Raw genomic sequence first — 26,295 nt, forward strand, 5'->3', positions numbered from 1 at the left:
ATGGGTCTCTTCAAAGCTATTCTGCTTTCTCTTTGTGCATGGAACTCCTATTCTGGAAGAGCAGAATAGCCATGAAGAATAGCAATCCTTAAACTTACTTTTACTAAAGTGACTGTTCAGAGATGGCTTTGCTTTCCCTGTCTGATTTGTAAAAAGGATCCAATTGTCAATATACACTACTAAATCCAACTGTTGGCCAGAACTAGTTTGTTGGCATGTGGTTATGGAGTCATTCTGGCACTGTTCAGACATTTGATCCATCTTCCCAAAACTCTGTACTTTGTTCAGGACATTTCATTATATTGATTTGAACAATTGCAGACCGCACATAATAAATGATGAAGACATTAAAATACAGAAATACTACACTATCTGCTTCAGGGGTTACTAAACCACATGCCTGTGCATATCCTTGAAACTCAGTCACATGAAGCTCCATTGCATAACTGAGAGGGTACTGAACTTCAATCCTAAGTGTTATGCTGCTTTTCAACCAACATTTAAAACAATGGAGTGATTGTCTTTTTGTGTAGATATTTCATTCAAATGGGGTTTAAATCTGCTCCTCTTGGAAAAAGGAGGAAAAGTGTTAATGTGGGGATTATAATTATAGGTGGCGCAGATAGTACCACCTATAGTTAAGATTGCAAACACTTTCTATCAGAAGACCCTGTTTTCAGTTACTCATAACTTTGCTAAACTTCAACCGTTCTGGCTAGTTCGTCCATGCCATGTATTTGCCTCGGGCTGAATTTCTTTTCTAAGCTTCAGCTAAAATGGTTCAGCCATTTCTGAACAAGATTAGGGAAATATATGTTGTTTTGCGTATGCTAAAATATTTTTACAACCCTTTTATTGAGAGGCTCTCGCACCTCCATACTTTGGAGCAAAAAATTAAAATTTGGCAGGGAGGTTTCCTGGTGTCAGAGATGTACCTTTTACTATCCCTGTGAAAATTTGCCTAAATTTGGGGACGTTATAAACTTCTGAAAAATCTGTTTGCACAAGCTCAATAGAGGCTTGTTGCTGTCTGGCAACTAAATTCTCTGAAGATTATCTGTGCTGAACATGCTCCATTCCTACAAACCTCCTACCTGTGACCAGACAATTCATTCACCATTTTCAAAGTGAGTGAGCATGCTCCATCCCATGACTGAAGAAACTAAGCAGGACTTTCCCTACAACTGCTGCGGCCCACTGTTATGCCAGGGACAGGAACTGAGAGCAGGGAGGAAGCAGCCTGACTCAAATGAAGCAGGGTGTGGAATCAGGCTGGGGGAAGAGGGAGAGCAAAGCAGGGAGTGAGATGTTAGAAGTAGCAGTGAGAGAGGTAGTGGGGAGAATGGGAAGAACAGGGCAAAAGTCAAGCAGGAGGGTCAAGAGTGGAGGGGCAGGAGTTGGGCAGAGGTGGGACAGGAGCTGATGGGGACACAGCAAGGCTGGGTGGAAAGGAGACGACAGGAGCGGAATTGTCTATAATTGCTACTAGAACATACTCTCCTACAGAACTTCAAACTAATCCCATTATTCTGAAGTCTTAATATTCCTTTGCTGTCTTGCAAATAGCTATGAAACCCAGGGGCAAAGTGTGTATCTACAACCCACTCTAATGACTGGTCTACACAGAAGATAACAGTCTCTACTGCTGCTCATTACACCATTAACTCAAGCAGTAGAGTACTGTGCTGTGGAACTAAAAGTCCCAACCCTGCTGATGACTCATGTGGGATGTCAGTATGATACTAAAGATGAGATTTTTGTTTTTTCAATTTTTAAGGCTTTTTTATTTAAATGAAGGAAATTACATTAAACAAAAAGACTAATCTTAAGGTTGTAAAGTCATGCAAAAAAGTTAGGAATGCCAATTAAGGTGCATGCTCACATAATCACATACTATTTAGTATGCAAAGAATATGTAGTCTCTCTTTTTGGAGGCAATAACATAAAAAGCTTGTGAGATGGCATACATACCTCAGACTAAAATAGACAATTAATTTGGAGGCTCATTAGATTACTTTGGAGGCTCATTAGAACAAGGATATTAAAAAAAAAAAAAAAAAAAAAAAGGCTGAGAAGGGCTCCTCTTAGCCCTATGAGGAAACAGGTTAAGAATTCCTAAGCCCCAGGCAAGGAACAAATCAAGGGGTAATTAAGAAACTGATCACCTTATTACTCAGAAAAACTATGCTGCCTAGAAGTGATGTTGTAAGGTAAAGACTCTGTTCCTCTGGCTGAAGCAAGCCATTTTTTGTTTGCCCTTTTGCTCTCTCTGGATCAAGCTGAAGAAAGTCCTGTTTTATCACTCTGTACTTTGGGTCAGAGCAGGTTTGTGAAGGTTTCACAGTTATACAGACTTTTGTACTTTAGATGTCTTGAAAAATATCAGGTGGATCCTTAACATGACTGTAATGGAATTAAATTATATGGCAGTGAATCGTCTCAAAAGCTGTTTCTAGAAAAAGCAATTTTCATGATGAAAATTTTTTAAATCACCTTAACATGGTTGAAAAAATACATCACAAGGAAAGGAGGAACTAGTAAAGCAGCAGCCTGAAAATGGCTCAACAAGCAGGGAAGATTCGAAGCCCATTAAAATTAATGAGAGACTTTCCACAGACTTCCATGGGCTTTGGATCAGATCCTCCAAACTCATTTCACCATTCCCTATGTGCTTGGTCATTCTAGCCTAGTCCATTCCAGCTCTTATAATATCTTTTAATCTATTTGCTTTTATGATCTCATCTCTCAACTTGCACAGTCCCCAATGCTACTACACTTTGGGGAAAAACATTTCTGTCAGTATTCCCAATGTTTAGATTGTTCTCTATGGTTTTTAATACTCCTCACTAGTGTGAGCATTAATCTTTTTCACATTTTCAAACTCTTTCATAATAATTTTCACTACTGCTTCAGTTAACCCACACCGGCTTTTCTCTAATGAGAGCTTTACTTTTCCTAAATGCTGGGATCATCCTAGTAGCTCCTGCTGAATTCTTTCCAGGGCAGTATACAAGTAATTGTTGCAATAACTATTACTTTCAGATATTAATTTTTCATGTCCTTCTTTAAAGCAAGGAAGACATTCATTTAACTTGACAGAGAAGACTAAACCACTTTTTACTTTATATCTATTTCTTGGCTTCACAAAAGCTTAATTTTTTATCAGCAGTAAATTCTCTACTTATGCTATGATTTTGACATAAGCTGCATATTGCTACAGGCAATACTACTTGGTCATGATTGCTTATATATATTAGGACTGCAATATTTTGACACTAACCTTATTTACTGTGCTCCAAAATTTCATTTTTTAGGAACATCAGCCATTTTTAGTTCTAAAATTTAAAATCTGCATGGGTGAAATCCTGACCTTCATGGGAGTTTTGCCTTCAATGGGTTCAGGATTCACTCCATGTTACTATGTGTGCTCTGTTCTCCAAAGGCTGTTGGTCTAGAGAAAAGTATTTTATTATTCAAACCATCATGTTTGGTAACCTCAGGCAGAGTAATACAGGTAACAGAGTCTCTACCACCTGATGCTATTACACAGAAAGTCTATAGAATTGGCACAGTTTTTAGTAGCAGAGGATGAGCATTTTCTTTACAGCTTGTGAGAGGTAAATATAACTGTACCTCTTTGTTAAAAAAAATTTGCTTTAAATGCTCCAAGATAGTTATTAATATCGCTAAATATCCTTCTGTCCTCCTAGGGAAGTATGAAAAAACCTGCAATTCCTCATTCCTACTTATCAAGACTACTATGTAAAATTTAACCTTCTAGTACAAATGGCCATCACATGCCTAACTGTTTATGTGTCCTAGCAAGAATGACCATCATGTGCTATCTTCCTGTGACCCAGTCATGCCAATTAATTGTTGTGACCTATACATCTGTTTGGCATGATGTGGACTTATCTTCTTGGCTGTCTTGTTGGGATCAAACGTTCATGGCTTGTCTATCAGTAATGGGTATTTGGACAGTTGAGAAATCAGTCTTTTATCTTGCATTTTAGATATAGTCTTTTAATTATTAAAATATATGAATTGCTAGATTCGTAGAACACTAACTGGAGAATAAGTTACAAGCTCTATGGCAAAGTTAAAACAATTATAATAATCCTATAAATATCTATATGTTCTTAAAAATTTCCTGTTGTCTTACATTTAAGGGTCCAAACAACAGTCTTCATTATAGTATAATGTCTTATGGCTTGATTATCCTATTGAACTTGCTGCAGCACATACAGTAGTATCAAGAAACTTTTCAATCATCTCCCATATTATTTAACAGTTAATACTTCACCTTTCTTAGTTGTATAAGGGAATTATGGTAGTTTTGCCATTGCCTTCAATGGGTCCAGGATTTCACCCATGTTAATAAGTTTCTTATTTCTCTTGGACAGTATTCACATTTCCTATTCCCTTCTTATTACAACATATCAAAAAATAAATACCATGAAGGTTTCATCAGCTTAATGCTCATCTTCTGCTGATAATCCACTCCCTTCCCATTTTCTTTTATGTCTTGCAGTAGCTACTTGATTTTTGAAAGTGTGTTTGTTTCTGCTCAGTTTAGAGGAGAAGTAGTAGTCAGAATTCCTCGGATCTATTTCCAGTTCTGCTATAAATTCACTATGTTACTTGGGCAAGTTATTTAACCTCTCTGTGTTTCAGTTTCCCCATTTGTAAAAAATGCACGTAATATTACATCTCAGTGAAGTGATGTCTAATTCAATTCATTAATATATGTAAAGTCCTATGAGACTCTGATATACGAAAACAGAGATAAATTATTAAATTACTGCAAAAAACCTTAAACAGCGATTTGAAACTCTCATTTGTGTTCCAGAATAAGTGGATGAAGCAAGCTGAAGTTTCTGAGCCAAACTACACAACAAAAGGTAGCCTATATTTGTGGGGGAGAGATTGCAGTCTGTTTAGGCCCCAACGGGAGCCACAAGCAAACACCTGAAGAGACCTATACTCTGAAGCAGCTAATTCAAAATGAAATTAGGGGAGGCAAGTGAGACAAATTGCTGCTATAGGAAAGAGGTTGAATTTAATATGGCTGGGAGTCTTAACTGTAAGAGGGAAACTGGAGTGGAAGGGGAAGGTTTTATAAATGTTGTTGCCTTATGATCATAAAATTCCTGAAGACTCTCTGAAAACTAAAAGAATTCTAACTTTTGTTACTGATGATTTCTTTCCAAATAAAAATAATTGTTAAAACACCTAAAAACCCCAAATATATTGTTATAGTAGGACCGAGGGACATTTACCTACTGAAAATTATTTACTAAATGAATGTTTTAACACAACAGCATTATGCAAAACATTCTCATGCTACCTTTTCTTACTCTTTTCCTTGACCTTTAAGATGACTGCAGATCACACATATTAATCATTCATGTAGATACTACAAAGGGTTTATTTATACTTACCCTTTTTCCTCTGAAGTTGAGGACACCATGCTGCACCTGCTCCCCATAATACCATCACATAGTGCTGATCGCTAATCTGTTCCACCGTTAGAATAATTTTTCTTTGCTTTTCTCCTTTGTAACTGTACACAGATTCTGAAGGTTTCAAACGATATCACTGTTATTTTATGGAAAAACTTACTTTAAATTTACATGAAAATACCTGTGAACCAGCAGTGCTAATTAGGGAGGAGTGTGGAGGAGGAAGCAAATGCTTTCCCCCCACTCTCATGTTTTTTGCACTTGCTCAAGTTCCATAGGTCACATAGCCACAGGGAAGCAAGGGGGCGGGTGAAGAGGAGGGGAGGCACAGCCTGTCCACTTTTATTGACCACTTTTAAGCAGGGGTCCCATACTATATCAGTACAGCTGTTGCCAGAGTGTCGCTCCAGCTTTGTGGTCACAATGGCACTGAAATTGGACCGAAGTCTGTACAGATGGAAGGGCAACTGGCCCAAATTTCAGTGAGTGGCATTGTGACCTGGTGCTCATGGTCACACCACCACTCAAATTTGGCCCAGCCAGGGCTCCCCACATGGGAGGGGGGGAAGGGTACACTTTACCAGGGCCCAGAGGCCCTGGGGGGACCTAGCCCAGGCTGCAACCCCAGTTAGCATGAGGAAAAAGTTTTCATAGCTCATGAGATTGTATGTATGGGATGAGGGATTGTGGTATGTGTGTGGGAGGGGGCCAGTGTTACAAATTTGTACTGGGCTCGAAAAAATCATGCTTGGGCCCTGGGCCCAGCCACCCCTCCATCCAGGTGGAGGGGCGGCTGGGCCAAGTGGTGTTGTGACATGGCACGCAGAGTTTGTTCCTGTGCAGTGCAGAGGAGTTTGCCGAGAACTCAACTCCAGGTAATACTGGTTCATGCACTCTGTGGGTAAGAGAAATAGCAGACTTCCATTAAGAACAACACATGAGATGCACTTTTGACAATAAAGCCACTATCTAGATGCCTTAATGGGAGGTGCTGAGTACTAAAACTTTTAAAAACCTTGCCCCAAAACATTTATGGGAATTATTTTGATAGGCACTGAGTACCCTCAGATTGACATCAATGGGAGAAGAGGGCATTCAGCATGTCTCAAAATCTAGCTCTGGGTCAAAGCTAGAAAACAATTCTGTAATAGTTAAGGCACTTTCTCAAAGAGAAAAAATTTTCTACTACTTTTTACTCAAAATGGGAATTATTGCTGCATGTACAAACAGACTAAAAGGAATAACACTGGTAAATCTTGAATTTATTAATTATGAGATTATGACTCAGTGACTCAAACAGTGAAGACATGAGTAACAAAGTTAAAAACTAAAAGGAATCACCAGATCATCTAATCTGGCCTGCTGTATATCACAGGTCATCAACACCTGAACATTAAACCCAATTATCAGAATATTACAGCTCACAGAAGACTAAACTATTATGTGCCACAGGGAGCGAACAGGAAAGACCACGTTGCACCAATGCCCAAGGCCGCTATGATGGCAGGGCGCTGATTAGGTGAAATACACCCAGATAATCCTGACAAGTGACCTGCACATACACAGTGCAGAGAAAGGCCAAAAAACCCCAAGGTCACTGTCAATCTGACCCAGGAGAAAATTCCTTCTCAACCCTATAGATGGTGATCAGTTAGATGGTGAGCATGTGAGCAAAAGCTGGGCATCCAAGCACCTAGGAGTGAGAATGTCTGGTGACACACATCAGACTACTGGTCCCACCCCATCCAGTGGCCTATTTCCAGCTGTGGCCATCTCTAATACTTCAGAGGAAGAACAAAATAAAACATCAAACTATACTGGAAGGTGGGAAAGGGGAGGAAGGGAGGTCCCTCCCTGATCCCTGCAGGTGGCTGGCTGAAGCCCTGAAATAGGAACCTAAGACAAAAAGTGGAAGTGAGCCCCAGGCTGTCGCTGCCCTCCTAACCATCACAAACAAACCCATCATACAATCTCTCATAAATTTGTCCAGCTCTCTCATAACTTAAGCTGCTTGCCCCCACAACTCCTATTGGGAGCCTCTTCCAGAACCTCACTCCTCTGATAGTTCTAATTCTCCAGACTGAATTTGTTCATAACCAGTTTATCCCATTTGTTCTTTTGCCAACATTGTCCTTTAGCATAAATAGATCTTCACCCTCCCTGATGTTTACTCCCCTAATGTATTTATAGAAAGCAATCATATCCCCTCTCTCAGCTTTCTTTTTGCTAGGCTAAATAAACCATACTCACCTAGCATCTTCTCATAAAATAGACTTGCTTTCCATTCCCCTAATCATCCTAGTAGCTCTTCTCTGCACTGTTCCAGTTTGAATTCATCTTTTTTGAACATGGGTGACCAGAATAGTACAGAGTATTCCAAACGAAATCTTACCAGTGCCTTATACAAAATGTTAATAATACTTCTCCCTACTGGAAACGACTTGCCTGATATATCCTAGGATTGTATTTGCCTTTTTTGCAGCCGTACCACATTGGTGGCTCATAGTCATTCTGTGATCAACCCATGCACACAGATCTCCCTTCTTCTTTGTCACTTCCAGATAAGGCCCTACTTGCAGCAGAAATTCTTATTATTAGACCCTAACTGCATGATGTTGCACTTTGTACCATTGAATTTCAACCCATTATGGCCACTCCAGTCTTCAAGGTCATCCAGATATTCCTGTATAATATTCTGATCATCCTCTGTATGGATGATGCCTCCCAACTTTGTATCATCAGCAGATTTCATTAGCAAACTCCTATTTTTTGTGCAAAGGTCACTGATAAAAAAAAATATTGAATAAGACTGGGTCCAAGACCGATCCTTGAGGAACTCTACTAGTAAACTCCTTCCAATCCAATAGTTCTCAAAGAAAGAACTCAGTTTCAGACATAATCTACCTTTGATAAACCCATATTGAATTACATCTCCTTTATGATTTACCTCAATACATTTAATTATCCTTTCTCCTCACAATTTGTTCTAAAGCCTGGTCTCTTGTGACTCCCAGGTGATGATGACAAATGACTTTCTATTTCTCCTTATATTTCTATGATCTCTAAAATTTACTGTCATTTGTTGGTTTGTGGAATAGGATTTAACTACCTTTTAGTATATTGGCAAGGTGTCTGGGTTTGCAACATAACCATGAACTTGTGTCACTCAGGGTCCAACAAGCCGCTTACCTGTTAGTACAGTGATGCTGACAAGTTTTAGTATTGAATGCACCAATGTATCTGGCTGAAGTTGGTCTAGCTGGACATGCTGTATACTATCCAACTTCTGCGGTTTTCTGTGTGGGAGATCTCTGAAGTAGGCAAATTTCGAAGACACATATGCCAATAAACCTTGGAGAACATCAACATCTACTACATGGGAAACTTTAAAAAAGAAAGAAAAGAAAAAGAAAAAGAAAACGAAAATCATCTCATGCTTTCTCCTTTTTTGGTCAAGAAATGTATTATAATCCAGTTTGAGAGTATTTGGATTGAAAAAATAATTCTGAATCAGGGCAGCACCTGGAAGTAGCATCAATTTCATCACTTGGTTCAGATTTAAAATTAAAACATTTTTATTGATCTGCCATTTCAAAAACCAAACAACTGACTATACTTTATTGTTTGATAACATTTCAGCACAAAATTTGTGTTGCTTTAAATGCACCCAAAATTGGTAAGAAAATAAATAGATCTTAAATTGTTACAGAATCATACAACATGGTCCCCGTTAAAAAGTCAGCATTTACTAAAGAGCTGTATCTGAAATATAGCAGTTATTTCTTATTTTAGTACAGGGAATTCAGATATTTCTGTAAGTGTTTGCTTTTTTAATGATGGAAACAATTTTGCTACACTGTCCATCTGGCTAACAGTTCAGGATTGCACTTGACAGGTCATTTTCTAGGGTTCTGCACACTTTAGATGTTTACACTGATTTATTTAGCAGGGAAAATCTAAACAACAATAAAAAAATTATTTTTTAAACAACCAATTTCCTTTTAAAATAAAGTCTGGAAAATAAGTGATTTAATCTGTAAATGATTGTTTTCTTTTAATTCGAATTTAATGAAGTTAAGAATTGGATAAAATATAAAGATTCTCTCATGCACATAGTTCAGTCTCACATTCTTTGGGATTGATAGCTGAGCTGCTCCCCAGATTAAATAACTGACTGGTAAATGTTGACTGCAGCATCATTTCTCCATACCAATGGTTCTCGTACACAGTGACGTCTGCAACAAAGAAAGCAGACATCAATCCACAGCACCTAATGATGTATACACAAGTCCTATTCCATTAATAGATATCTTTAAACTGACTTTAGCTCTGAATCTGAATTTGGAATCTTTTATGTCACTTCTCTAATGTTCAAGTTGCTCCATCTATTTCTTTGGTCTTTTCCAATACTACCTGCTGTTCCTGTTTTGCCAGTGGCCTTCTCCACTACTCAAGTAAGTTATTTTCTTTTTATGTGCTATCTAAACAATGATCTAGGCTGACCTGGAAAGAAGCACCCAAGCTATTACTGTGGCTTTAAATATCTTTCTAGGACCTGATCCTGTAAGTTGTTCCATATAGGCAGACACCTCTGCATATGCAGAACCCTATTTACTTCAGTTGAACTCTGCATAGCCCATGGAGAGCAGCTGGTAGGACTGGAGCACTAACTTGAGGCTGAAGAGTGTTTTTAGAAGAGGCTCTTTTTACATAACAGCTTACTTTTAAAACAAATAGATTTTCAGAATTCACAGACACCAATAAAAACATTGCTTTATCAAGTCTTCTCAATGGTAGTCATCCTCTATTGTATAATATTTAATTGTCCAACACCAACTACCTCAGAAAGACACACTGTGCAAGGATATTACATTTATCTAGTATAATTTCCAAACAGCAAGGGAAGGACACTAACAGTTTTTTATTGACTCATATAGCCTGTCTGAGGCAGCCTGGAATAAAAATACTTCTGATGGAGTCTGAGATAAGGTAAACAAACAGAGGAAAGGGGCAGGGGAGCTATCTTTACTTTCAGTTTTTCTGCAACATATAACACAACAGTATCTAAGCATTAGAAAAAAAGTTAAAACTATACAACAAACAGAATTTAAACATTCAAAAATTTGACTGAAAAAAGTCACAAGAAGCAAGAGGTAACAAACTATCAACATTAGAAACAATTCTGTGAAATATTAGGTAAAAAAAATTCACAATTATATCCCATGCTGAATTCTTGGAGGTTCAGATATAAGTCTTAGGTGCAGAGCAAGAGCCTACATAAGAGTACAGATAAACAGATACAAATAACCCAGAATTAGTGCTTGTGGGATTTGATAATAGGAATAATCCTATATCATCTTCAAGGAATAAATGGTCAGATTCTGAAACCTTATATAGCAGTGAGGATTTTGTTCACACGTTTGAAAATTCTGGATTATTTTCTGGTATAGAAACAGTTTAGGATTGCTATAGCACCATATGAAATGGGACAAGGCAAATTGATATAACATCTTGGAATCCCTTTTAAATGGATTGTGGAGTTGACTGGATGGAGAAAATGATAGTTCTGAAGTCCCACTCCCTCCTTCCCTTTTTGAGCTGGATGAACTGAAGAGAGTATTTTATGCCAATGCTCTGCAACCTACACTGGCTTCCCATCCACCAAATATCCAATTCAAGTTTCTAATACTGATCTACAAAGCCCTTAATGGCATAGGCCCAAGTTGACAAGAACAGCATCTCTTTCTGGGATGTGCCGTCTGGTACATGACTACCAGTGATAAAGAACTACAACAGAAGAAATCTAAATAAGGCTTTCAAAAGCAGAACTATTAAATCAAAATGCAAAAGAGTGAATACCTTGTTCCTTATGGACAGATCACAAAGTTTTCTATAATATATGTGCAGCAACTAGATACCACTGTAATAGCTGCTTTATAAATTCTCATTGGCTAGACAGATTACATACACAGAATATATTTGACTCTACCTACTGCAATATCTCAAGGTCAGTATATTGCTGTTCTTCATGGTGCATGCTTTAGATCAAAGAATCAATACATATTATATAATAATGTGAAGTTCCCTCTCCCTAAAATCACAATTTGTTGCTTTTTAGATGGCAGGATAATTCAGATAATTTTCAATGAATAAACTGTAATGATTGCAAGTCTATGTATAAATTGTTCTACATCAGATAAAGAAAACATTTTAAAAAGATAAATTTTTAAAAAGCAAAAACAATAAAAATGGAGCTTTTTTACCTGTGAGTAGTATAATATCTCCAGGAAACACTGTGAGTGACCAAAATGCAGCAGCCTCCCACAGCACAACCTTCCTCTCTATTTCTGACTGGTCGATAACTACAATAGTTGCTATTGGAACTTTAGAGGAAGATTTTGGTCTAGACTTCATTTGTATTTCTTTGATGTGACAAGGATGTACTACTGTGACCAAAACACTGTACTTCTGCCTCTTGCAGCAGCAGTTTTTAAGTAGTAATGGATTCTTCTGAAGTTTCCAAAGCTTTGACATCATCTTTTGATCCACTTTTGTTTCAGGACTGGTTTTAGAACAAATCAATTTAGCTCTCTTTGATTTCTGTTGGGTTTTAAGTGCAGAGTAAGAAATACTTAGGGTATCTTCAGATGTTCGGGCTCTTTTAGAAGAGACTTTACAATAATTACCTACTTGGGAGCACAATATTCCTGTGCTCAATGGCTCAATACAGATCTCATTCAGCAGTTGTTCATCAGCAACACTGACAAGTTCTTGAGAGTCCTCTGCATTTTCTTGAGAGCTTATTTTTCTTCCTGTAGACTCAAGACAGCTAGTTTTCCTATCACTCTCTGAACTGAAAAGTTCATGGGAGCTTGCCGACTCTTGTTGGTGGTCAGGCTCAGCCACATTAATGCATGCTCCAACAACCAAAGTAGCCTGGAAAGGTTCATCTAAAACTACTTCACTTTCTTCACGCTTTTTTACTACTTCTATTTCCATTAGTTTCATGGCTTCCTTCTGCATTTGATTCTGTTCTTTAAAGTGCTTTTGTGCAATAATGGCAACTTGACTAGATGTCATTATACTAAGAAATTCAGTGTCTGTTGATATTGCAAAGTCTGAGAAAGCACTCAGCGTTCTTTTTGTTTTTGACTTCTTTCCTCTTTTGGGAAAAAACATTTCCAGATACTGACTAAGATGTTCATGATGGACACTAAGATGGTCTGATGGAACATCTCTGCCCGTAGACTTTAAATGTATGCTAATCTGTTCAGTACTGGAAACCAAATCAGAAATATCACAGCTCTTATCTTCCAAATGTCTGACACCTTTTTCAGTGAGGTTTGAAAAACAGTCATTTGATGGTTTTCTATGCTGTCCATCTGTTTTTGTACATATATGAGGAAGCTGTTGAGATACAACTTGATTCATATTTTTGCATGTGTCTCTATCTCCAGATATTTGATAACCATAGCAAGTTACATCACTAGTCCTCTTCAATGTACTGCCATGCGTTTCCATGCCTCCTATTACAGATACACATGATGCCAAGTAATCTTCTGCCGCTCCAAACCTCCCCTGTTCAGAGTTCACAGAGAAATGATCTCTTGTGTGACCAGTTGGGTCTCTATGGTCTGGTGCCTGATGTGCCACATGATCCATGCTTTTGCATTTTCCAGCAAAAAGATGGAAGGCATGTTTGTCAGATGAAAGGTGGAGTTCTTTCCATGTTTCAGCAGTGGCTCCTGAAAAACTCTGTTCTTTTGATGTCTCCAGGGGGGTTTGAATGATGGGTGCTCCAAAAAAAATATGGATTTGGGGTCTTCCAGACATGCTTTTTTTTTTTTTTTTTGGAGAAAATATAGTTTTGTGCAATAAATATAGAATTTCAAATTTTAACATAAAATGTCACGAAACTGCATTAACTTATTTTCCTGGCTGTCATGTCAAATTTTTAAATAATCAATTCATAAAAATAAATATTGTTTCATAAATTAACTAGCTAAAATTAAAAATACAACCATTTTATAGGTTTGAAAAGTCACAAATTAATAATATAAAGAAACTGGAATGAGTTAATACAGAACTACAGTGATATATGATTAGGCTACATTTTTCATTCTGATACTTGTCACGATGAAACTTATGTACATTTGCATGGCAAATAAAGAAAAACTGAACAATCCTGAACAAAATTCCAGGAAGCTAAACTTCCTTTATTTCTATGAAGATTCAAATATCATCATCTATTACTTAAACAATTTAACAATAAACTGGTAATTTAAATTTTCATTTTATATTGGCAGAAATAAACACCTATTTCAGAGATTCTTTACAGCATGATTACCAGCTGATTTCATGCTATGGGGGGAAAAGATCTCAAATAAATACTAAGTAATTAAAAAGGTTAAATAGTTTAAAAATTACTTTCAAATTGAAAACCTTGTCAAAATACATTTTACATTAGTGCAAGCAAATACTGCTACTTTAACATAAAAATTACATATTGATATGACTATTTTATCACAGTAACTATTTGAAAGTGATGTTATTACAGAATTTCTAATTACTTTTCAAATACACACTAAAAAAAAAATCACACTGATATTGTTTCAGCAGCAGCTGTTATTCATGGAAGCAATAACACACTGTCTAGGAAGGCACCAGTGTCTTCTCCAAATTAACAACAGTGTGTCCAGCTTAATTTAACAATTTCAGATAAAGGACTCTCAAATTTCTCATCTATGCTATGAGTCTTTAAATTGAACTATATGTTGGAATACATCCTAATCCTGATACTGCCCAAACATAATTGCCTAAAAAGGAATTTCAGGAAAGTGCAGACATCTGCTTATTTCTATCTAAATGTTTTGGGAGAGATGGAAAAGTGAATCCTGGTTGAAACTGCAAGCATAAAATCACATGAAGGAAGTTCAGAAATTTGATCCAGCTGCAGATAGAAGAGAGAAAAACATTTAAACGCTGCAATGAATAAACACTTTTTTCTTTATGTTTCATTTATTTAATACAGTCAGTTTCTTAAGTGCCACTAGGGGTCGCCAAACCCTATGACAAACTCCACATTCACAAAGCTTATAAAGAGAACTGTAGAAAGGCCATATAAGAGTGCTGTGACACAGAGACTTGGGCTATTATAGAAACTGGGGAAAAGTAGTATGTGATCATGTAGTTAAAGATTATTATAATGCATACACACAGAGAGGCTGCATTAAGGCTGCAAAGGCAACCTCAATTCTGGACTTTCCTAACTTTTGAGTGCTTGTCTTTGCATTTGTAATAATCGTTATTTTATCATAGTTTTTAATGTAATGTTATCTTAACTTGTGTGGAATTATGCTTTTAAATTCCTATGGATCAAAATGAGAATATAAACTCTTGAAGGTCAAATTCCATATTCGGGCAAACTTTCTAAATTATGCTTTGCTAAGTTTCTAACTCAAAAAAGCACTTAAGCACGTTCTGAAGTCCACTGACTTCAAGGAAGAAACAGAGCAGTAGAGAAATTATAAACGGAGATCATGAAAAGTGATGGGGGTAAAAAGAAAGGAATTAGGGATTGTCTAGACTCTATATAAACAGTCAGTGCATCATGGCAAGTTGGAGTGTAAATCTCCCTTGCAGTAGCTATGTTCTAACTGTCCATGTGGACCATGCTGCTGTGCACAAAAAGTTCTAATCTATTCTCTAATAATAAAATCTATAATCTAATCTATGCGATCTAATCTATTCTCATTTCAAAGTGGAGTAGAGCAAAGGGCACTAACGAACAGTTAGTGCACAGCAGGCTAATTAATGCATACGAGTTTTACAATTCAGATAGCCACACACCAACTGTCCGAATCGACAAGGCCAAGTGCTGTTGAAAGAACGATAATCAGAGAAATCTTAGAGGGCAGTGTTTGACACTGTCCAACTCACACCAAAGCTGAGTTATTCACGTAAAACCTTTGGAAGACTGGATAGAGCAAAAGAAAAAGACCAGCCACAATGATACTAATGAATGAAAGCTGAGAAAAGCTAACTGCTGTTAGAAATAGAACCTCCAGAGCAGAGATAAAAGGTTGCCTGATATTTTATGAAAAACAGGTTTAAAGTTTTAAGGCACTGATCCTATCAGAAAGTTGGAATTAGTTACCTCTAATATATATATATATATAAACTTAAAGTTTAAAAATTTAGTTTAAGTGATAAGAGCAACTGATTGATTTACAGTAATTTTTCTCTCCCTAAGTCTTCTTTGATCAAATGCTTTCCTGTGTATCAGCTGGTCTACCTAGTTTAGTTGTCTGCAATCTGAGATACCAGATCCCATCCTACAGGTCACGCACTGTGTATGCCGCGTGTGCACTCCCAATATAGATTCATGTGGCACTTGACTTGTTATTTTTCTCCTTGCTGACCCAAAATGTTTTACACGAATTATCAGCTTTAGGTCACCAGTTTCAGACCCAATCAGATTCTGTGCCTTCTCTGCTGTACTTGCTTTCTTTATATATGTCAGGATCTCTATCATCTTGTCTACCACTGAGGTTATTGGTTGACAATGTCCTAGCTCCTCCTTAGCCCCTTACTTAAAGATGGATTATGTCTTCACTTCATTCAATACCCCGAGGAGTCTTAAAATTATCTGATACTGGATGAAAAATCTCTTTAGAATTCCATTTTCTATGGTCTTTTCTAGTATTTAACCCATCTGGTCAAAGAGCTTTCAGTGATTTAAGACTCACACAAAAAAAAAATTTTATGTGATAGTTTCACTATCGTTTCCTGGAACTTTTATTTCCATTTAAGGTATCTTGGCTTAGTCTCCCTTATGAAAAAAATGAAGTAGTAATTTCATTTTTCAGCTCCTGTTTAGGATATTCCTGTGTTAAGCCCTAGAATTATTTTATTTTATGTATTACTTTATTGTTATAGGTGAGATGAATATTTTACAAAACACGAACTTAGATACGTTCTTTGCTTTGGGAGTTTTCAATCTAAATTGAACTGCTGCAATACAAACAATTAAAGGACAAGGCATGAGGGTGGTATAAAACACAGAGTTGATTGGTGATGGAAGAGAAAGCTAACAAAATGGATTTCAAAGGAATGACTGGAAGGAGAGAATGCTTGGTACATGGGACAAGGGAGGCTGTTCCCAGCATATGGGGCCTGAAAAAAAGACTTAAGTTAGGGCTTGGCTACATGGAGAAGTTTTTCCGGAATAACTATTATTAGCTTCTTCCACAAAAACTGTCTCATGTAGTCAAACCCTAAGTCTAGAGTGAAAGGGACTAAAGAAACATTAAGGAGATAAAAATGGATATCAGTTATCTTTTGATTATAACCTTATCTCTGGAGGGAGCATTAACTAGGATGACTTCTAAACACAGGGTGACTTCTAAATAGGCACAGATAGAAGGAAGGAAAGGCTGCGCTTCAAAAATGTATGTCCCCCAAGGGCAAAGCCTTTGAAATCTTGGTAAATTTTTATATGTAGAAATATGTAAACATGTTCCATGATCTATGGAAACTAAATTGTATACCTCTGGAAAGTTTGGTGAGAAGACCTATAGTTCCAATACTTCTATCTATCTCAAGACAAAAAGATTCAATTAAAATAAATATGAGTCAAAGTTATTTTATTCAGTTCTCTTACTTGTTTCACCATCCCTTGTGGTAAGCTTCTAGGAAAAAGGAGGCCAGTGGATTGTGATTTTGAGATGGTGTCCACAGAACAATTGCATACCCAGACTGGTTCAGTTCCTGGCAAATCTTGATGAGAACATCAGTGGGATAATCTGGTCACCGGAAAAATTGGATTATTAGATCAGGTAGTGTGCTTAGAGAATGATTGGTTTACAAATGAACACTGCAAGACACATCTCACCACAGATTCATATCTGAAGGTAAACTGGTATTTAAAAATTTTACCAATTTAAAGTCATCATAGTTAAAATGAAAACCCAGCTACTGTTTTCTGTAAATACTGCGTAGAGGTTCACATAACTGTCTAAAGCAGCTTCCTTCAGTGGTTAGCAGAGAAATAGAAAACAATCAATCATTTTAATTAATTTAATTAAAGGGCTAAATGCATAATTTTCAGCATTAATTTCAAGTATGAAAAAGAAATATCAGATCGTAGAAAGGTGGTGTTGTCTTACACTATTTCCATCAGTGTATTAAATACTGTGTTTCATACATACTCTGTCTGCAAGATTGTTTTTGAGCACAATCATCAGAGATCAACTAACTTTATTGAAGGAAAAACATTGGTGAAGAATTACATTCAAACATATGTAGTTCTTTTGTTTTGTAATTCTGGCTACTCCCTGTATGATTAAAAACATGGGAACTAGATTTGTTTTTTCTTCCCAGCCACTACTATCTTTAGTTTTTCCAGGAAAAACTGCATCAACATGTGAGAATAAAACTGCAAAAGGTAAACTGAAGAAGCCCAAAGTTGGTGCCTTTCTATTAATGCAAGTGAACATAAACTGTATTTATGCTGTTTATCCCAGTACATATTGGTATTTTAGATTAGACCAGTGATACTCAGACCTCAGTGGTTCAGGAGCCAAATCAGCAATCAACATTACCCAAAAGAGCCACAGCAGTGTAAATTCATCTACTATAGTACTATATATTCATATTTAAACAATATAACAGGGGAAATAGTTTGTGTGTGTATGCATGTATAAATTATTCTCACAACAAAATGACTAAGTATTATTATTTTATCAACTACAAATTGGTTAACAACACAGTAAAAGCATCCCGATTGGTAAATAATTAAATCACACAGCATTTTAATATCATCATGTGCTGGAAAGAGCCACAGGAGACACATTAAAGAACGACATGTGGCTCGAGAGCTTCAGTCTGAGTATCACTGGATTAGACATAAAACTGAGGTCCTGACAGATTTGTGGTCTTTAAAGATTCTGTAACGTGGATTTTGCTAGATTCCAACATAGGTAATTACATTCTACCTATATAAATTTCCCCTGAAGATTCAAATGGATGAAACATTCTCTCTTCATTTTATAGTGTCGTATGTGAGGATAAAATTATGTCATGGAGTTCACAGATTCCGTGACTTCCAGAGACCTCCAGGACATTTTCTGCTTCAACCCTGGGGAAGCAGGGCCAGAGCTGTCAGCCGGTGGGGGTCCACCACAGCTCCCAGCCACTGTGGGTGGCAGCGGGACCCCAGAACTCTGAGCCACCATGGGTGATGAGGGATCCTGCAAGCCTTCAATTCTCAACTGCTGGCCACAGAGCTCCCAGCTGCTGTGGGTGGTGGCAAGGGGCTGCAGAGCTGTCAGCTGCAGCGGGTGCTGGACCCTCTCCTCAGTGGGGCTTGGGCTCTCATCACCCTGTCAGCCCCATTTTGACACAGTTATTTTTAGTAAAAGTCAGAGAGAGGTCTGTGAATTTTTATTTTTTACCTGTGACCTCTCCCTGACTTTTACTAAAAATAACCGTGACAAAATCTTAACTTTGGTCATATGTGTTCATATAATTAGAGCGGGGGAAGGAGAGGAGACATGGTTCTTGTCCCCAAAATCTTACAATTTAAGTTTAGATATAACAAAACAAAAGATAAAAAGGGGGAAAAGGGAGGATAAGGGTTATAATATGATTATGTCGTGTTTTGGTTTGTCGTGGGTTAAATAGCTCTATTTTGGTTTAATCAATTTTGCTTGCTGTTTAAATTTGGGGGGCCGGGACAGGGGCTACATGAGATAAAGGTAGTGAAGTGTACATATGATAAAGGAAGTGGGGTATATCAGAGCACAGGAAGATGGAAAGACAGGTTGATAATAAAGGGAGTAAAAAGGGAATGTTGACATAGGTTAGGGGTTCTCAAACGGGGGTTGTGACTTTTCAGGGGATCATGACATCATTGGGGGGGTGCAAACTGTCAGCTACCATGCATGCCAGTAAGGGTGGCATGGCATGGGGGAGGTCATCACTTTTTTTGGGGTTGGGGGGTGTTGTCACAGCCTGAAATATTTGCAAAGGGGGTCCCAGCAAAAAAGTTTGAGAACTCCTGAATAGGTGAAGTGGGAACAGGCAAAACTGCAATCCATATAACTGGGGAGGTAAAGGGGAAAAAGTCATCGTACTTTATATTCTATCTAGTGACAGTCCTATCGAGGAATCAAGAATGCACAAAATGAGAATGAGGAAAACTACAGTACTTCATCCTGACCCATCAAGAGTGAAGCAGCATAACAGAACACACACATTTATATGTGGGGACAACAAAAGCATGAAGATGCTAAAAACAACAATGGAGAAGGCAAGTGCTATATCCTCTTCTGCCTCCTTTTCCTCAATCTCCTTGAAAATACATTTTCATGTACTTGAAGATCTTGGCATAATCCGTAGTGTTTTATGAGAAATCCAGCAGCTCTTGCATTACTCTATTCTGGAATCACAATATGGTAGGTAGATACTTGCTGTTTTAAACCATTGTACAGTGTTGCTGTGTACTTTTAAACAGTTGTTGCATTTCTGTGCATCGGGATCCATGTGGGGGGTGGGAGGGAGGGAGAAGCACTATGTAAATACATAACTACAGTATTTTCAAAGCCATTTTAACTTGATTTCTTTAGACAACTCTGTTTTTGCATTATTGCCCCAGTTATTACATGATCTAGCAACATACATATGCCTTATGTAAACAAAAAGGTATTAAATGGTAACTTGTTTACTAAAATACAAAATACTGTCAAGCACAGAAAGATCTGCCAGCTGTAGACGGGGAAATAAACAGGGAGTGTTGGCAGGATTAATACCATACATATACTGTACATGCCTGGAGGTACCTTGTGACATTACATGAAACATTTTCCCTGAAGTGGATTAAATGAGACTGCAGTGTGATGAGTTTGTCAACTTTTAATATAGATATAAAATGTCATCTGTATGAAGATGTCATTTGCTCTTCCAAATAATCTATTTTGAAACAATATTTGGTACATGAAAATATATTTAGAATAAATTATGCTATATACAGAAAAATACACAATATAAAATGTATAGCATTGCTTTAAAGATGTCTATTTTTATTAAATGATAGCACAGTTCTCAAAGTGTCAGAAATCTCCACTATGGGCTGGCAAACTTTCGGTTATAGAATGTTTTAGCAACTTCTCATTAAACTGTCATATTTCTTCTCCAGTTCTTTTTCTCTCATCTTTGCTGATAAAGTGAAATATTTGCATGTAAATTCAGGTATTCTTCTGTATGAAAGCATAATTTTATACCTTCAAATTTACATTAACATCTACCTCTATACTACACAAACCTTGTATCCTCACACTATTTCTGCTGTAAATAAATCACAACACAAACTTAGAACCAAGAAGTAAAGGTTACAGAAATTATTGTGTAAGGTAAAGAAATTAATTCCACCTCATTTCAAGCTTTCTGCACTGCAGTTCCTAAATTCTTTTGAACTTTGGAAGGTTAAGAGGAAGCATTATCAGCCTTTGCCTTCTCCCTGATTCATCTATCCATGCCACAGTAAACCAATATGCTTTTGCAATTACCAAGTGATTATCTAGGTCAAACGCACCGACCTGTGATAACACTCAATAATTCTTCATAATTAGTATTCCTATTGAAAAATATGAAATATTTTAGTATGATTTTGGAAAAATATCTCTGTAAATATGAGTGTGGTGATGGCCTCTTAAAACAACTCTCTTTGGTAGGTGGTTTTATCACTTATTTACTTCTATAAGTTTCACAATTGGGGTGCCTCCCTCTGCTTTTCCACATTTTGCACTCAAAGCACAAGTTTGACAAATCAAAATAGAATTTATTATGAAGACCTTTAAAAATGATCAAAAAGCCACCTGAGTACCTGCTGACATACCATTGCCACAGAAATAATGCCTATTTACAACACATTTTGGTCATGTGCAGATAGCCAAAAAGTTAATCACACTCAAGATAATAGGACTTGAAGCTCAGAGATACTAGTTGAACCCTGAATGCCCACATGCATTAATCCCGTTAATGATTACACCATTTCTCAATTTGCAGAAGGGTGCTGTATTCATAAAGACCAATGGAACCACAGCTTCTTATCTCTGAAGTGGTCAGAGTCTGATTGACGGGTCAATGATCTATTAAAACACAACTAACTGCATCAGCAAGTTTTGCATTTGCAATGTATTGAAACTATTAAAACTGCTATCCTATCAAATCTGGTAGAGCACATTAAACAGATTTTTCTCTAGCCCACGCAATAGGACAAATTCTCATTTTAACACAAATTTTGGAATCACTATGCCAATGTCGTTTATCAGCATTTGTAAGAATTTGTGACCTGCATAACATAATACTTAAAGCAGTTTAAATATCCTGGGGAAAAAACAGCTAGATGGTAAACATCATTAAATGAATTTACAAATCAATATGCATAACCTAATTATATATCTCTGTATCCACTAAATCTAATACATCAATCATTACACATAAGACTGGAATCTTCAAAGGGGTTTGGCTCAGGGTGAAATGTAAGGGGAGTTAGGTGCCCTTAAGCCCCTGGGGAAAAAAAACCACAGCGCCAGTATTGATTGAGAGGGATTATTTTCCCTATTTAGAAAAACACAAATTACTACAATTCCATTGCAGATAACAGTTTCAATATTATATCTCAACATTGAATGATATCTTCAATGGTAAATTAGAAAATTCTGGTGGAAATATATTGGAAGAAATAGGAATAGATTCATGTAGTGTATGAAACTTAATTGTTCTCATTCCATAAATTTTGTAAATATATCAGTATGTTGTTGCACTTGAACCTTTGATTTGGTGTTCTGTAATGGCAATGGGTAAGGGCCAGATTGTGAACCCTTTACTCAGGGCAAAATTTATTAACTTAAGTAGTTCCATTATATCCAAAAGGAACTATGCAGATTGAACCCATCTGAGGATTTGGCCCCGAATTACTCCTTATAAATAAATTAATAAATTAGGATTTCCCCTGTAGTTGTAAAGGGTGGCAGTGCTTTTTTTTTTTTTTTGTTTATTCCACTATTGCTTCCAGGCCTTTCCCATCTTCAATTTAAACAAAGATAAGGCCAAACTAAAGTTCCATTGGCCTTGCAGTGCAAACCCCCCCCCCCAAAAAACCCACAACTAAATGAGATGACTCCTATTAATCATCTTATTTAGTTTACTTTCAAGTTCAGTTCAAAGTAGGGTTTATAGTCTCTGATGAAAAAAATCTGTCCAGGTGGTAAAAGAACATAAGATTGGTCAGGTAATGTGTCAGCAACAAGGAAAATCACAGTGGGAATGAAGGGGTCAGAGATGACTATGGGATTTGTCTCGGTGGGACTAGGGCTCAGATTGCACTGGTACACAGCTGCATGGAATACTGGCATCTCTTTCACGTTCACCTTCTGTTCTGCAGAATCTAAACTTATTTCTTTAAAAAAAAAAAAAAAAAAAAAAGTCTTTAGCTCTTTTAACTGCTGAGATAGCCTGGAAAATGTGAAACAAATGTAACCTGTGCTTTGACTTTTCCCTGCATTTGTAGCACAGGAAACAAGGAGAGGTGCGATCTGTCTCATTCATTTCAATAAGTATTCAGATGCCCAATGATAATACTTTAAATATCGACATTGTTAACTCTGTCACCGCTCATGAATTCAAATAAAAAAATAGGGGGAGGATCATATTATGAAGATCTACAGTGACTGCTCATGCGGACATCACAAATGAGTGAGCAGATCAACACTTTTTGTCTCCCTCAAATCAATAAAAAGCCATGCCCAAGGAGCCTAGCAGAGTCCAGTGGGGACACTGAGCCATCCCATTGGAAAACATGCATACACAAAAATACCAATGGGGCACACAAGTATCAGCCAGGTGAAACCAGATACAGATCACGTACATGATCATATTTTGAACATCTGCACAATACACAGTAAAGTCATGTCACATACGGGCAAAGCTAGGAAGAGAACCCAGTCCAACCACTTAGTGGGGATGAGGAAAAAAAGATTTTGGACTGTTTGCTGGAGGAACAGCCTCTGTGAGAGATGTTCAGGAATAAAAAAGTGTGCATACACACACAAGAGAAATGCATGATTTTTTTTTAAAATCATCCTCATCTTCCCTTTTTCCTTATCCTCATACCATGGTTTGTAACCACCACACAATGCCTCTCCTCTAAACTTTAAATATTAGTCTTTGCACGGAGATTATGGCCTTAACTACCAAGCGAAATCAGATGGTAAAAGTTATTCCAGAGCAGCTATTACTCTAGAATACTGAATATGCTATTCTGGAATACAGGTGACTTTATTCCAAAACAATTACTCTGCTCACAAAGTTGAGTAATTACTCTGGATAGTGTGTCCACCTGAAGGACATTCTATATGGACAGCTATTGTGGAATGATTTATTTCTCAACAACCATGCCAGTCAACCTCCCTGCTTAGTTAATGCCTATTTCTTTATCATCTTCCTGTGAGGCACTTCTTATAGTAAGGATGAAATTGGCTCCATATAAATACTACTTACATTTTTCATTGAAATTCAAATCTACATTAATAATGAATGTGAAAGACATTTTATTTTTAATTATATTAAGTGCCCCTCCCCCAAAAAAGTTATCTACTTAGTATCTCATTCTTGACACTAGCTGATAAAAGCCATGGGGCTACAACTAATTTACAGCAGCATTAAAGGAATATCAGGCCTATGTAGCCATAAAGCAGTATATTTTACAACTGCTTTTCCTACTCTATTTTCAGCAAAGAAACACTTTATATGTGAACTATTTCCACACTCCCATAAAAGAACTTTATAGCACTCTTGCAGTACAAGCAGCAGGTTCAAGAGTTTAAACCAGACCCAGCCAGTGCCGTCAGTATGCGCTCTGAAGCTTGACACATTCTAAAAAGAACAGTCAATCAGAAAATAGAACCCAGAGTTTAAAGCTGACCTCAGCATGAGACACCCTTTTATTTCTTCTTCATAACTCCTTTGTATAGTGATTTTACCATTACAATAGTTTACTGAATGGGAAGTAGTCCAATGGGACTACTCAGGTGTTTGAAGTTAAGCACATATATAAAAGTGTTTGCAGGATCAGGACCTGGAGTTTCCGAAGTTCTGCTCTAATAGGATGCATTTTGTTTTTGTCTCTAATGTGTTAATTGATTTTGACTAGTTTTCCCTGGAAATAGAGTTTACATTTGGATATTTTTTGTTACTTTACTATAATAGATACATCAGTTATTCATTTAAAAGGCTATTTTATAGGTATAAGGCTACAAGTTTTGAATATTCAAATATCTGAATATTCTTTCTATTCAGACAACTAAGATGGTCGCTACAGCCTTTAAAAATTAGGAGAAAGGAGCAGTTACTTTGCCATCAGCTAAATAATACCTTTGCTGATTCCTGGAGTGTCGCTTGCATGATTTTTCTTTTTGAAAAGAAACAAACATTATTGATTTTTGTTTTGCAATACATATAGCACACATAATTAAAGAAACATGAGCATACAGCAACCATTACAAATAACTGAAGTTAAAAGTCCTTTAGAACAGTGACCTTTCAGAGAATGAGAGATAAAGGTAAAAAGTCAGGTTGAACAACTGAAACACACAAAAATGATGGAATATTAAATCCTTTAACTTTGCTTTGGTATCAGGTCTTCAGTAAAAAACATCAACTTTATTCTCCAACAGCAAGTGTACATTATGATGAAGCACCCAATTTTCCCAAACTTCAGTTTTAAGGAAAGGGGTTTTGGTGTCCTTCAGAATAGGAGGTACAAGTTCTGTCAACTGAGAACGTTTCTATCCTAGCAACTCACTGTCTTGCAGTGGTAGGGTGAACCATTGCCTCATCATGGCTTTCCAAAGAAAGGACTCTGGGAAAAATCCCATCCAGATTAGTATCAACAAGGAATAGAGTCCTATATGAATTCATTTTAGTATTAGGTCTTCTGATAATCTCTGTATGATCTTTTTAACCTGAGCCTAAGGTTCACCATGACAAGTGTATTTCTGAAAGTGCTAACTAAATTCTGTCTACACTAGGTACCGACATTTATTAGACACCACTTAACAACAAGGGGTTGTTAGCGGTGATGTTTTTCGAAAAAAAACAATTTTTTTCCTAATCTAGACAGGGCCTATGCTATTGTCTGAAGTTGAAGTTTTTGGAAAGAGAGAGGTAACAGAAGTGAGTTGCCAGATCTGAGCAACCAGAAGATGAATATATGGCCTAGGATTTCATGGGTTTCCTATACAGCTTCCTGCTCTGCCCCAAGAGTAAACACAATTCAGGTTAATGAAATAAAGTATCAGGATGACTCTCTGTATTTTATAGTATACATCAAGCAGAACACAAAAATAAGAAATAGATCCCACTGCAGAAATTCCAGAGCTTCTTGTTGTCACTAGTAATAGCATACAGTATTTGCCTTGCAAAGCACAAATTGTGATTGCATTTTGTGAAAAGGATTACAGAAATGGTTACTTAACACCTTGGATTAGTGAGTAGATTTGGCAAAAGGTCTTCATGGGGATGCATGCAGCTACTATAGTAGCTTCCCCTCTCTGGAGAGGCCAAAGTGAAGTTGCAGATTAAATGTAAAAACTAGAGAAATAAAATGTACTCATTAGTATTTTTAAATATTTTAGGTTCCACTATATACTGTAGGTATTTGCAATAGTCTGTATCAGATACAGCACACTGAATTCCTTTTTTAATCATACAAAATATAAAATCCATTCATTACTTTTTTTTCCCCCCATTTTTTTTTTTTTTTTTTTCTGTC

The 26,295-nt window shown here is 36.9% G+C and overlaps 1 protein-coding gene across 7 annotated transcripts in view; it reads right to left on the reverse strand.

Moving 5' to 3' along the window:
- Positions 1-26,295, reverse strand: part of SHLD2 (shieldin complex subunit 2) — a 68,677-nt gene that overhangs the window by 13,606 nt on the left and 28,776 nt on the right. For all 7 annotated transcript variants that reach the window (XR_010920632.1, XM_067552492.1, XM_067552495.1 and 4 more), the window contains 5 exons: positions 17,125-17,266; positions 11,726-14,412; positions 9,590-9,697; positions 8,652-8,846; positions 5,442-5,576 (listed from right to left, as the gene is read on the reverse strand). Coding sequence is in view for 6 of the 7 variants with exons in the window: in XM_067552492.1 (XP_067408593.1) it covers positions 5,442-5,576; positions 8,652-8,846; positions 9,590-9,697; positions 11,726-13,364 (2,077 nt within the window). In the remaining variant the exon portion in view is untranslated. The remainder of the gene's footprint in view (positions 1-5,441; positions 5,577-8,651; positions 8,847-9,589; positions 9,698-11,725; positions 14,413-17,124; positions 17,267-26,295) is intronic.

This window comes from Emydura macquarii, unplaced genomic scaffold (genome assembly GCF_026122565.2).
Source record: "Emydura macquarii macquarii isolate MOO-44397 ecotype Brisbane River unplaced genomic scaffold, CSIRO-AGI_Emac_v2 contig_1390, whole genome shotgun sequence".
NCBI classification, from domain to species: Eukaryota; Metazoa; Chordata; order Testudines; family Chelidae; genus Emydura; species Emydura macquarii.